The 14,819-nt window shown below is 36.6% G+C and overlaps 1 protein-coding gene and 1 long non-coding RNA gene across 3 annotated transcripts in view; one reads left to right on the forward strand and one right to left on the reverse strand.

Annotated features, from left to right (window-relative positions):
* The window catches only part of LOC124150009, a 359,724-nt gene that overhangs the window by 275,631 nt on the left and 69,274 nt on the right, over positions 1-14,819 (forward strand). For both annotated transcript variants that reach the window (XM_048393436.1, XM_046521880.2), the window contains exons 140-142: positions 660-850; positions 2,302-2,508; positions 14,256-14,367. In XM_048393436.1, the coding sequence (XP_048249393.1) occupies positions 660-850; positions 2,302-2,508; positions 14,256-14,367 (510 nt within the window). The remainder of the gene's footprint in view (positions 1-659; positions 851-2,301; positions 2,509-14,255; positions 14,368-14,819) is intronic.
* On the reverse strand, positions 8,892-11,544 carry LOC125378230. Its single transcript, XR_007220115.1, has 3 exons — positions 11,471-11,544; positions 9,639-9,740; positions 8,892-9,391 (listed from the first exon to the last, which is right to left on the reverse strand). It is a non-coding gene; the product is annotated as an uncharacterized LOC125378230 (long non-coding RNA).

The raw sequence follows: 14,819 nt of genomic DNA on the forward strand, positions 1-14,819 counted from the left end.
GTGTTATGTGTCATGTATTAATATGCCAATGCGATGTTCAGAATAGAAGAAATAGAAGAAATATGCCTCTAAATATCCGAACATTGTGTTATATTAGAGTGTATAAGAAACAGATTACTGCACTCTTTTTTTTTTTTGCCTGTCAGATTCCATTTATCTTACAACTCAGCATTTCAAATGCATCTGACTTGTTTTTGCTTGTTAGATATGTTTTGAAACAACTTGTTTATCTATAAATTGTATCCGACAGACACTCATGTTGTAATCTTTTAATCACAGAGCCAAGAACCAGTTGTTCCATGTAACATTAGGCTAAAAAAATTAAAAGTCTTGGATCTCAGGCACCGCCTGCATCATCATAAAGTCTGCCACATACAAAAAATGTGATCCAATATAGCACGTAGTTACTTCCCTTTACATGCACACTACTTTATGCACATCTCCTGTTATGGTCATGGTCGCAATAAGAGTTTGTATGCTTGTTTATGTAGGGAGGCCCTTTCCCAGTTTGATGGTACACAACTGTATATTTGGTTACTAGTTTGAACAAGCAAAAAAAAAACACCTCCTGCTACTACATTGAGATTAGAGGCACGCGCTTTGAGGATGGTTTATTGCTAAGGATTCTACATGTAGTGATTAACATAACTGTGTTTCAGGGGAATGTGACTGTAACACAGGCTATGCAGGTCCTGACTGCTCCATCAGCCTGACTGACCCTCCTCAGATCTTCTCCATCCAAGGCGGCTTGCTCTGCGACACTTTGCTGTCCCCCTGCAACCCTGTCACAATATTCGGGTTTGGCTTTGCGGACACTGACAATCTCACCTGTAACTATCAGAAGATCATGGTTAGTTGCGGGAAAGATAGAACATTATATTCTGAGACTGTCATGAAACACATAACTCCTTTGAATACCCTATCTCTCATACACCATAGCCATAAATTCCTCAATTTGGCTGTCATCACACCACATGTTATTCTTAACTGCTAAAATATCTTTTATTAGTTTTGAGGTAAACCCTATCCCTAGGCTAATGCAACTGTGCATGAGCAAGGTGGGAAAACATCACTTATTTGAAATATGAGATCACATTCTAGCACATTTTTGGAACGTTGTTGGCCAAGTCATTGGAGAATCTCACCCTCGGTGCTACAAGTGCAAAAAAGAGTTTGTGCACTCCAAATTCAAGATGTTAATAGAACCAAAAATGACATCATAAATGAGTTTCTATGAGTATAAATCCAGAGATTGGGCATAATACTTCAATTTATCCTATATTTCTACTTCACTGCATGCTGCCAACTATTTGGAATTACTAGATGCCAAACCCCCCAGTACGTCTGGTGAATATAACTGGCTACAATAGAGGCTGGGTATTTGAGGGAATTATTAAACAATAGTAGTTTTTGTGCATAATTCTAAGAATACTACCTCTATAACAACAGGAAGTAGTCCCTGAGGATAGGGTATACCTCAAAACTAATCATTATGTATGTAGGACTTATTTTGAAAATCTGAAAGATTTTATGGTGTGAAGACAGCTAAAATGGGGAATTTATGGCTATGATGTAATAGAGGTAGGGTATTCAAATGATAACTGTTGTTTGATTTTCTCCAAAACTTTAAAAAAAAAATGTTTTTCTCACATTTTAGCCCTTTTTATTAACTTCATCATATCAAAATGAAACAAAATTAAAATTATTAAAGAGAAAGGATTGTTGTCAAAGACATTATGAATGACATTCATGTCTTCAAGCTGAGACATTATTTATAGCTTCAGAAATTTGATTGATTAGGAAATACCCCGTTTTTTTGCACCTCGAAGATTAATTTGAAGTGAGTTTCGTTTCACTAAACTATTTTCTTTGTAAATAAGCTCTGTGATGCACAAATGTGGGCTCACTTGTTGTGATCACTTTTCTGTGAGCCCATGTCAAAAGGATAATCCCCACCTAGCCATGCAAGCTTAGCCTACATTTGAGGAAAGATCAGTGCTAAGCCAACCACAAACATGATGTTCAAGAAGCTACAACTGACTTTCTAACATGTGGTCCCATCTGCAGTCTACATGTAGGGAAAGTTAAACTTCATTAGTTGGCAAGAACTGTTTTCATTATGCTACAATTTACAGGTGGAAAAATAAAATAAATTGTATTCAAACATATGAGTATTAAATACTGTTTCCCTACTGATTATATGGCAAACTACTACTTTGAAAACAACGGAGATATAGCACTACTTAGCGTGACCTTCATATCCCAACATGAATAATTTTTTATTTGCCACTATTTTTGTAGAATAAAACAACACTGACCGTATCAACAGACATAATGACATCAAAGGCTGTGTTTGTGTCACAAGAAGAGGTGAAGTGCAAACTACCATCCAACGACAGTTACGAAGTTTCTGTAAGCAACAGTGGCAACATTGTCAGTGTTTCCATCAAGTTCCTTGTGTTCTCCTCTCTGTGTGAGACATGCATAGAGGACAGCTGTAGTGAGAGGGTAAGTCAGGATCAGTAGAGTCACAGTCATTATGTCTCCCTCCCCTCAAAGGAAGGGGAGACATTGGTTTTAGCTCCATTCCCGTTGGCGTTGGCATCGGCAATCCCATCCCATAATTTGAAAATGTTTAATTAAAGGGGCACTGATCTAACGCAATTCCCCGGGACTGGTTGTTGCCTTTGTTATTGTTTTTCCCCAGTGAGTACCCGGATGTATAGCAGAAATCAAGACTAGTTCGCGACCTCTGCTGCGCCATTCGTAAGCGCATTAGTCACTTTTATGGGTAGTAATGGCGTATGGTCACATTGATCAACACAATGAAATACAGTTTTCGAGATAATAAGGAAATGTAGGTATCTTTGTGAGTAGCATCGGTAATGGTGACGAAGTTTTGACAAGTCACTTGCTTGGTAATTTTCCGATTTTCGTTTACACTATTTTGACTTGCAACACAAAGTAAATATTTCACCTGAGCATATGCTTTTTTATAGTGTGTATATTTTTTTACTGTCAAATGTGTAACAAATTTATTAAACGTCTAAATATTCAGTTATTTTACAAAGTGACTGAAAAACATTTCCATCTGTATTATTATGACAATGAATTCCAAACATTTTGATGTTTAATGTCATCACCAAGAGACTGAAAATGTTACGTTGAAAAGTACATTCCTAAGTTGTTTGGCTTTTAATCCTACATAACAATCTGTTGTGATGTTTGTAGGCCCTTTTGATCGTCTTGATCAGTCTGGACAGATTTTTTAGTCAAAATGACTCAAATATTTACACATTTTATAAATTGCCTGAGAGAATCACATTTTACAAATTGACGGTAATATATACACGCTTACAAAGGAAGAGACCTGTGACAACGTCTATCGCGCATTGAAGAATTTCCCAACCAAGACGTAGAGAAACAAGAACGAATCGGTTCAAATGAAGGAAAACAAAATGCAAATATCATAATTACAACCTACCAAATTTATGTGTATAAGTTTTAGGCAGCTTCCTAGTTTGAGGAATGTATCCGTGAATATCCACACAAAGGAACAATATCCCACTCGTCTGCAGCTGTACAAAGAAACTTATTCGATGTCACGTGTCTCAGTAACAATCAAATGTTTTAAAAGATATATATCGTTTCGGGATATTATAACCCGTGTTCGTTTCTCAACTGATCGCTTGGATTGTTTCAGGTGTTTTACATAGGTGTCGCGTCTCAATGGTCGGCTTAGAAAGCCCACGTGACAACTATTTTCATAACGTCCACGGTTCCTAAAAAATCCATTGAGTGATAGATAACAATGATCAATCAATCAACGTGTTATCAGTTAACCCTTTGAACAAAGTATGTTGTTTTTACATCGGCACTTTGTGCCATGATATGAGTGTATTCCCTTTGTTATAGTAAACCTAGACATGTAAACACTCACTCTTGACATATCCACTGTGCAAGATAACAGTGATTAATCAATCAACATATTTTCTGTTAATCCTTTGATGACTAGGAACGATCCGTTGATTTACAAAAAAAGTAAATCAACTGATCATTCATCTCTTGCTGGGCTGCCACGTGCATATTACATAACACACATTTCACCTCACTTCAAACCTGGATTTAGATTGAATAATTACCCCAGACACAATAAATGCCAAATGGGAACCTTTGTCAGGTAATCTAAGTGGTGCTACCACTAATTGTACCTGTAATAAATTCATTAACTGAGCATCAAGTGAATGACGACAAATACACAAGTGTAGGGTTATACGAGAAAACGTGGATGACAACAAGGGAGTAGTAATCGTATTATCGACGCAAGCCGAAATCCGAAAATGCTTTCACTGCATGGATACTTTTTTTAGTATAAAACTAAAACCATCTGGGGTATTTGCAAATGACGACATCTGATGAGCTCCCTTGTTGTTTTTGTCTGTTTGTTTAGGCTAAAGAAATTAATTAACATGCGCCCTTTGTCGAAACTTTATAGATCACGGTTAACCAATCAGTGTTTATGCAAAAATGCGTGAAATAAATATTGCCTCCAGGCTCCAAGTTTATTTAGCTGTCCTTGCAGACGGTAGCCCAGTCTCTGGTCACGCTCAGTTGCATTGCGTATCATCCGGGTACTCACGGGGGAAAAACAATAACAAAGGCAACAACCAGTCCGTTAGATCAGTGCCCCTTTAATGTTTTGCAACAAAACTTGCCATATGGATTGCTCATCTGCAGAATCCTGTGCCCTTTGCTATTTTGCTATTTTACCAAATTTTATTTGTAATGCATCCATGGAAACAATTTTGATTTAGTATCAAATGAGGGTAGGGTTCATTTCTGGGCCATAACTTGAAAACCATTCAACATTTTTCTACAAAACTTGGGATATGTATAGCTCATCAGCCTGACTGGTGCCATCTTGAAAACTGTACAACATATTTCAACAAAGCTTTGGATATGCATTGCTCATCAGCTTGACTGGTGCCTTTTGCTATTTTGAAATTGTTCTAATTTTATATTCTTATGTTTCTATGGAAACAATTTCAACTTATTGTGTGATATACCAAAGGAGAAGCACAGGCCATAAAACTCTGAATGCCCATGCCTACAATAAAACATGAGATGAGAGTGGATTAACCCTCTGGATGCCGAGTTTTTTTTCTGACGCACATTTTCCTAAGATCGGAAAAGTGAAGGTTGTGCGAGAATTGCACTCACATGGCACTGGATATACCTCTGGCTATAAAATTACGCAGAGGTGGAAAATATTAAATTTTGCTATTTGATGGTGTAATGTTAACTGCAAATATTAAACCGGTTTAAAAAAAATATGCTTCTAAGTGTTGTCCGATAATTTATTCTGCGTTGACAAACAGTAAGTTTCTCCGCTTTTTATCGTACACCGATAAAAGTACTGTGCAACGATTTTTTTTATTTCGAAGCTTTACGGAAGCTGTCAGTGAACAAAATACTGCCCAATATCTGAACGACATAACTATATATGAAATGGAGTTATATGGGTATGTATAACTACATACATTCAATGCCAAAAATAGCATGTCGTAAATGACGAAAACTGATTTTTCTCTATGACGTCAAAAGGCGACAGAGAGGTTACATGCGTACAAAGAAAAGGGGGCATAACTCCGCTATGCTTAGCACTAGTTTATTGTAACTCAGGTCAATTGGTGAGAATTAGCTGTGGGTAAGGACAATATATTTTCGCGGTGTTTCGTTCACGAGGAACCAAACTATTCCAACACAAATATCCATATTGAAACTGTATATGTTTAGTTATTAAAAAAACCATAAGAAATGATGAAATCGTACTTCATAAAAAAAGAGGTAATAGAGAATAGGATGGCCCTATCTAACCTATTACTTAGTCCTTAGATTCCAACATTCTCCTGATTGTGTAAGTGTAATTTGACTAATGTTGCATCATTATTAATGGAGCACTAGCCTTATCATCAAATGTAATGAAATACCCCCAAAATAACACCAGTCCTTTTGACGACATGGCTGGTTTTATGTCTTTGATAACATCGGAGAAAAACGACACTGGTATTTTGATTAATATATATCTCCCATAATTTTAGTTCATGGTATGGAAAATCTCGATGTGTAAAACGGAATTTGATGTTTTTTCGACACAACATGAAATTACTGCTTTCACCAAGTAAATAATGTTTTGAATATGTAAACAATTAGATAGTTCATCGTGTATCTTAATTGGACAAGACATGCACCTGTTTGGCATCAATTTACGTAATGAAATACCCAAAAGAATATTTCAAAACAACCAAAATTATATTCAATATTGGACATATATTTGTTCATTATTATGTTATTATTTCTCTTCATCTCATCTCAGAATCACACAATAAAAGATGCGAAGAAAGCTCTATTGGTATAGAATTATCAGGATTTATTTCATACATTTTACAATTCCTAGAGAAATTAAGTAAACAGTTTAATATCCTGTGATCACAATATTTAAAAAAGAATGAACCCATTGATTATATAATGCAAAACGAGAGGAATAATTCGTAAATTGTTTGTGACTAACGCACACCTGGCGAATCGTTTTTATATCAAACGACATAAAAAACAATTCCAAGACCAAGGCAATTCTTTCAGAAATGTGTGCATATATTTTACCGAAAAAATATTATTCATTTTGTGAAAGTAATATATTCAGTTTTAGTTATAAAATAAAATGAAATGGCTATTCATGGACATTGCTAATATGAACTTATAATATTGACTATTCCACATCCAAAGATATACGCACATGCTGCAGTTACATTTACACTTCATCTTGTAACACTTGTCTAAAGGAAAGAAATATCGTAATTGACACTAAAAACCTATCAATTGTTATGTAAACAATGTTCAAACAAACAGGAGATTATCAAAGGTTCGTTCATACATGTTATGGCCTATATTTATGTATGATAGCATTTTGAACAATGACAAAGTGAAATTAATTCTGTGAAAAAATGTATAAAAGATATGCAAAATCTACATCATAACTGAAACTGTAAACAGCATGGTACATTCATTCAAGGTGCACTCTCATTCAAGGACCTTCACCTCAAAGAAATTACCAAATATGTACAACAATGTTCATGTATGACATCACTACATGTGACCGACTTTTACAAAATGGCATGTTCACTGTCAACAGTATGCAGAATTTTACAAGGGGACTTTTGTTGACTCAGGGATCGTATATACATAAATGTGACATGTATGTAATCAGAAACATTCTGACAATCTATGTACTCTTATTTGTTATAATTTTCATTGAAACAAACCGAAATAGTCATAAATTCCGATAAATTCGTATAAACTATAAGATATGTATCATCACTCACGACTGCCTCAACAATAGCGACTATCCAGACTATCTCAAAGATCTTATATCCCTGTACTCTCCAGAGCGTGCTCTCCGATCCTCTGGTGGAACTCTACTGTATCAGCCTCTGTCTACTTCTGCTATGTCTGACCGTGCCTTCTCCTTTTGCAGTCCACAGTTATGGAACTCTTTGCCTTTGAATCTGAGAAACTCTGCTTCTAAGGAAACGTTTAAGTCTCTCCTCAAAACCCACTTCTTCACTTCAGCTTTTCAATAGATCTCCTGATTGTTGGCATATGTACATAGACATTACATTTTAACTTTGTCACAGCGCCAGTGAGCAACTGTCGATGGATATTAGGCGCTTTACAAATCAATTATTATTATTATTATTAAATACCGTTGTCGTTGTGCGTGATTTTGCATCAGTCATGGCGTCACACAGGACGGTTACTTTGCAATGATTTGATATTTTCAACAGAAATTGTCAATGTGTCTATTTTAAATTCCCTAATTCTTCCAACGATTCTCTTCCCATGCATATTCTGAAAATGTTGAGCCAATATATTGAACGAATAGACGAATGGATAGCTCAAAATAGGAGAAAATGCTACACTGTAAAATCTGTATTTTGCTTTGTTTACATTTCAAACAAGTGCAGTTTTTCGAGCACAGTGTTCGTTTTAACACCTAACTTGTTTTGCTTGATTTTATCCAGCCACTTCGTATTGGTGACAAAGACCATTGTTCATTCGATTCTAAAATGTATGAGGAATTCAAGGATGTGTGTATTGCATCTAAGTTTGAAATATACGTGATGTTACAGGCGCCTCATAACTGGTGTACCTGAAACGTAATTTTGTAAACACTATCCAATATGGCGGAAAGTTCACTTCGGCGTTCTTGTGTTCGTATTTTTCAAAACATTCTAAATGATTCTAGGGTTATCGGAGACGTTTTGGAATGATCATTGGTGATTTCATAAAGGACAGATACCCCAGCTAACAATTTCACGTTGTGACAACGTTGTGGTAACGTTGCCAATGTTACGTCCATATAACGTTATTCTGTGGACTCTCATTTATGTTGTCACAACGTCATGGCCTAACGTTGTGTTACGTCATATTCACGTTGTGACAACGTTGTGATGACGTTGTATTTTACGTTGTATTTTACGTTGTGGCAATGTTATAATAATGCGTCCCTACAACGTTATTCTGTGTACTACCATGGACGTTGTCACAACCACGTGAAATAACTGTGTTACAAGGATGAAATACGTTGTGAACATTCCCTACTAAAATGTTGTAAAAACAACCCAAAAACATGTTCCGGAAATTTTTTAGAATATGCTTTAGTCACGTGAATATGTATGATTCGAGATACCTTTTACCAATGTTTTAAAACCAGGGCGTCGAATAGCCTAGTTAACAGTTAGATCTTGCCTTGCTGACAATGTTCAAAAAGTAAAAACACCACTGAGCTGTTAACTAGATACATAAGACTATAACAAAGGCAGATACCATTACCCTTTAGGCAAATACTGCAGGAAACAAAATAAGAATGGCAGACATTGTAAGGGGTTGACCATATGATATTTTCTTGGGCGGGTTGGGTCCTGGAATTTTATCGAAAAAATATATTGTCACCGAAAATTCTTGACAAAAATAATTACGGTTCAGACTGGTGAAAAAAAATGCCTGCCACTAAAATCTAGTTGCAAGGTGTTTATCTTCAGGCTCAGAGTTAAATAAAATCACATATCTGCTTTTGTAGCTGTGACCGAAAACATGTAATCTCAATAGAAAAGTTCCAGGTCCCCACCTCCTTGAATATTAAATGGTCGGTCTCTAATCAAGTCCAAATAGTATACTTCAACTTTCAGTCATGCGACGGCATCATTCAACAAAGAACTCCAAGACACATTTGTGTTGATATTTTAATATTTTTAGATAATTGAAAATTTATACACTTTTCGAAATTATTGAATGCCAGAATCTTCTCTCTTTGGTGTTCACTTCCACTTCCCTGAAATACAAACAGCTTAATAAATCTCGAGCAGGTATTTGAAAGATACTATATGACGAGAAACATTCATTTGGAGATAAGGCTTTATCAGTATTCATACAATAATGTATAATGCAAGTGTCTGATGGAAAGCATAGATTTATATAAATAGATCTACATTCTTAGCATTCGTTTAAAGCACACACAAAAACCAACCAATTAACATTGATATAGACAATGGAATGTAACTGCAAACAATTGTACTTACGTTAACATAATTCACAGCCCAGGGTTTATTTGGTGTGTTCCTCAATGATTCAACATTCTTGATTTTATCTCCTGGAATGGTCGTGTAACATTTTCCCCCTTGCTGCAACGAAAACATATAAAAAAAAGTCAAAACTAGAACTATATTCAAAAAGCATACATTTAGATCTATAGTCTATCCAAAAAGATAACATTCATTGTATAATTGCCTAAAATTTAGGAAAAACTGTAAATCCAAAGTCCCCATGTATAACGTCCGATCGGAAATATCTCAGGCTACAGATATAAGTAACAAAATTATGAGTACCATCATAAAAAAAACATCTAATGTAATTTGGTTTCCATATAGATCTACACCGGTCTGACAAACCGGTCAGGCAAACCAGTGATTGTTATAGTGAGCCACGTCTCACAACCTCTGTCGGAGTACAATGACACACAATCATGTTAGTACAAACATATGGCTTGTTGGGGACCTTTTCTAAACCGGAATCCAAACGGGAACAGATATATTAGAGAGGCATTGTAGCTAATTACGACTCATATCTTGGGCCCCATATCTTCATCGCAGCGCTGTTTATATAGCTACTGTACGATTTCGTAGCGAGCACTGGAACTTACTCGTTCAGCTTTCGATCACCATTTTATTCTCTCTCATTGTCAAACCAAGTATCATATGAAATTTATTTATTACTACATTTAGTGAACATAATACAGATCAATATCGTTAAATATAATTCTGTAGTATGGTAGCCTACGTGGCAACATATGGAGTTCGATAACCGAACGAATATGGTTGCTATCAATTCCATTGTATTTTTCATTGGTGCACATTGGCTACACCTATCTCACCTTAAAAATCAACAAACGATGACCAACTCACTGACAATATATGGTGATATTTAACTTTTGACTATCGACTAGCTTATCATCACCAGCGAGGACAATACCTCAAACACCCCGTTATAGCGCGTGACGGGGACACGTTTCTCTTTTGCTCGTTTTCATTAGAAGGGCGTCGGACATAGATCTAGTTATCGATAAAATGATGAATTGATTCTTTTTTGGAAATATTGAAAATACACATGATAAGCGCCTTGCTAAAATAAACTTTATAGACAGCACCAACAACCAGATGATCCACATTTAGGTTACTTCAGTCAGTGCTAATTAGGCCTTTTCGGAAACAACAAGTATGTTTCTGTCTCTTTCCGAAAATACAATTTTTCATAACATTGAGCGCTTTAGACTAGGGCTATAACTAGCAGCCTACAGAGAGTCGATCTGAAAATACTTCCATTGTTTTGATTCCCTCTCTTCGCTGTATAAGAGAAATCTACTCAACCTTTCCCATGGCCCGAATGAGCCACATTGTTTCACAAAAATCAAAGTCAGAAGATTAGTACATGTAAACTTTAAACAGTAATGATTTTAGAAATAACAAGGAAGAAATGGCGATAACTGTCAGTGGTCAGTAGGCGATGCATAAGTTAGGCCTTACATTTACAGACGCTTACGATCGAAACCCGAACATAATTTGACGACCACAAAACGCCGCCAGACTGAATTCTGGTCAAACATATACTGCTTGCCCTTGGTAATTACCCTTGGTATCCATAAAATAATAATATGAAAAAAAATCTTGGGCCTCCTTCACCTCTATATATACATCATGTTCTGTGTATCAAATACTGACGCCCAGTGAAAGTGACCGGCAAACTGCATTCTAAACCCCGCCACTTCTGAATAATACGATACATTTAAATCATTTGGCTATCTGCATGTACAGAAACATATCAACAAGCGGAGACTGCTTTTGAAAAATTAACTTACCTCATCCGAATTAACAGATCATCTGTCCAGTTCCAGTTGCTGCACAATCACTTAGTTGTAATATGTCCGGAGTGAGCTTGAACTAAGATGGCTGGTGACAACAAATCTTTTGCGACGATGTGACGTCATTCTGACGTCACTTCACGAGGCAACAGGCTAAACTTTTCAGCAGTCCCTCTCACGCCGCAAAAAATGCGCACTAATTGTTTTTAACTGTAATATTGCTTGTGACAACATTTAGTAGACAGATAACTTCGTTAATACATATCTATGTTAAAAAAAACTAAAACTAAGAGATGGTAGATCTATAAGTGGTTTCCTAAACATCATTTACAAAAAGTGTTGTAATGTCCAAAGCACAACGTTATCACAACGTTAATTTGCAACGTTGTTGTTACGTTGTGGAATAACGTTACAATGTAACGTAATACTAACGTTGTCATAGAGATATTATGTTCTTGAAATTTTAGTATTAATTTTTTTAAGAGATGAAAATTCAAATGCCGAATATACAGACAGGTAATGCATTACTGCCTTGGTATTCTGACAAATTCATGTTGAGTTTGATAAAGCAGTTCTATTCCTTTATGACTATCGAGAAGCAAACTCTATAACGTTTCACCGACGTTCCAGAAACGTAGTTACAAAACGTTGTGTGATGTCCGATGCACAACGTTTTCACAACGTAAATGTGCAACGTTGTTATAACATTGTGAAATAACGTTACACGTTGACGTTATAATAACGTTGTGACAACGTTATTTCACGACGTTACCAATCCAAAACCTTTCCACAACGTTGTGACAACGTCGTGTGTTAGCTGGGTACCCGTGATCACTAATATGCTATTTTTTAAATTCATTTCTCAGAGTAAATATCCAAAATTTAGATTTCAAAACATGTGTTAAATTACACCGTGAGTGGTGATTTAGTAATGTGTAAAAAATGGCAACATTTACGAAGTACCTAATTTCAGAGGTCATTTCTAGTAATTTTGCTTGGCCTAAAATGCCAGTGGATGATATCACAGAACAGGGAATCTCCCACCTTATTCAAAACTGTGAAGTGTATTAGTGTGCATGATGTATTTTGAATTTTATTCGACTTCAAAGTGAGGGTTGTAGAGGAGGGACATATATGTCCCTGTGGCATCCAGGGGGTTAAATTGCAGTACTAGTGGGCTACTAAGCTGCCAGTTGGGTTTATGAAAAAGCTACCTTTGCCATGGCAACTAGCATTGCCAACGGCAATTAGCAGCTACCACTGACCAGCCCCCTTGGTAGCATATTTAAACACTACCATTGCTTGGCAACTACCACGCTTCCAAAAGCAGCTATTACTGCTGGCCTAAGTCAGCTACCGCTGCCCGGCCCCAGATAACTGTCCAAAGCAACTATTGCTGCCTGGCCCAATTATTAAAACCATTGTGGCGTATTGCCACCGGCCCAAATGTCAACTACCGCTGACAAGACGACTACTGCCGCCGGGCCAATATACGTGGCAATTTGTTGCCCATTGTAAGCTATTTTACGATTCCACGGCTGAAAAGTCGGGAAAGACAACGTTCCCACAAAGAAGCAGGTAACCCCAGTCGCCTTAAGTGCGAGTATTAATTTTCAAACAAGTTAATTTGTTACTAGCCAGGTAGCCCACAAGAATCATGCCACAAAGCACCAAAGTGCTACTACACACCCACGCGATATGCTGAGATAGCATTGTCACCCAGCTTGTCCTGGGCATGGTGCATGGTGCTGACCCTGAGGTGATTTAGTTACAACGGGTAATTGAGTTACACCAGTAATTAGCCAATGGTTTGGATATGCACAATAAAGCCATTTAGTAGTGAGTACTAAATGCAATTAGTCTCCAACAACACTAGGCTTTGTTTTTTGAGCCATAACTTTCAAACTAATGAATATTGCTACATGAAACATGTGCAATGACCATATCTTTAACTATTGCCGTTTCATATATTTAAAGTTCTTAATTTGTTGTGTTTCCATGAAAACAATTTGGACTAAGTCTCAAACAAGTAGCTCTTGTTTCTCGCCAAAATTCTACAGTTAATGAATATTTCTGCATGAAACTATTATCTTTCTGTGCCAAATTTGTTAATATTGATTTTTTTATTACAAACACCTTTACAGTAACAACTCAAACTAAAAACATGTAAAACAATAAAAACATGTTCTAGTTTAAATAATTGTTCAAGATACCTAATGAAGGGCAGGGGGTGCCAGGTCCTCTGGTCCTTGTTCAGTTTGTTGTAACTGCAGTTTACTGTATAAGATACTGGCCACATGAATTGATCTAAATTTGTTTAGTTTTGTAAACCAAGAAACTATCCAGCATGTCATGCATATTTCACTTTGTATACTCTACATCACATACAACTGCCTCCCTGGTCTAGTGGTAGAACGATTTGCCGGGGTTCCATCCCTGGCCGCGTCATACCAAATGTTTAAGAAGGTACTTGTTACCCTGTCTGGCACTCGGCTTTTAGGGGCTAAAAACAAGGACTGGTCGGCTCGGAGTCAGTAAACAGTGTCTGAAAAAATGTTTCTTGTATTTGGAGGCTTGAAAATTATTTAAATGTAGGGGATGGGAGTGGGGGTGTTGCAAAATATAATATTGTCTTAAGGCCAAATTCTGATTGTAGTTCAAGAAAAATGGTTCCAGTAATGCTACTTGATTAGGAGAAATTGATTTGAGATCAAGAATGTATCAGGTATAAGCAAGATATGTATAAAGGTGCACTATCCTTATGGCCTTTAATGAATTTCAGGATGACAAATGTGTGATTGATGGCAACTGTTATGAGGAAGGATTCACTAATCCCTCTAATGCATCCCTGATTTGCAATCTGGAGTCAAAAAACAGGTGGAAAGAGATCACAGGTGAGACACTTTAGTTTTCTGATATGCCACTTTGGAAGCTCATCTGCCTGAAGGGTGGCCTTGTGGTTAAAGTGTTTGCTTGTCACGCTAAAACCCGGCTTTGATTCCTGACATGGGTACAATGTGTGAAGGCCACTTCTTGTGTCCCCTTCTGTGATATTGCTGAAGTATTGCTAAAAGCACTGTGATTAAATCGAACAAAATAATAGACTTGTTTAGTTTCTGGTAAATACTTATAACCCTGTATGTTTGAGATATCCGGGAATTCAAGACACATCAAGTAACAGTATTATAGATCTATAGCAATGCAACTGCATACAAGTGATATACAGTGGAATCTGTCTAAATCAGACTCTGTCAAAATCGGATTTTGATGAAAATCAGATTTTTTCTCCAGTCCCCTCAGTTCCTTAATAACTGAAACTTACCTACAACTCTCTAATTCAGACTTT

This window comes from Haliotis rufescens, unplaced genomic scaffold, assembly GCF_023055435.1.
Source record: "Haliotis rufescens isolate VD_foot unplaced genomic scaffold, xgHalRufe1.0.p SCAF_12, whole genome shotgun sequence".
NCBI classification, from domain to species: domain Eukaryota; kingdom Metazoa; phylum Mollusca; class Gastropoda; order Lepetellida; family Haliotidae; genus Haliotis; species Haliotis rufescens.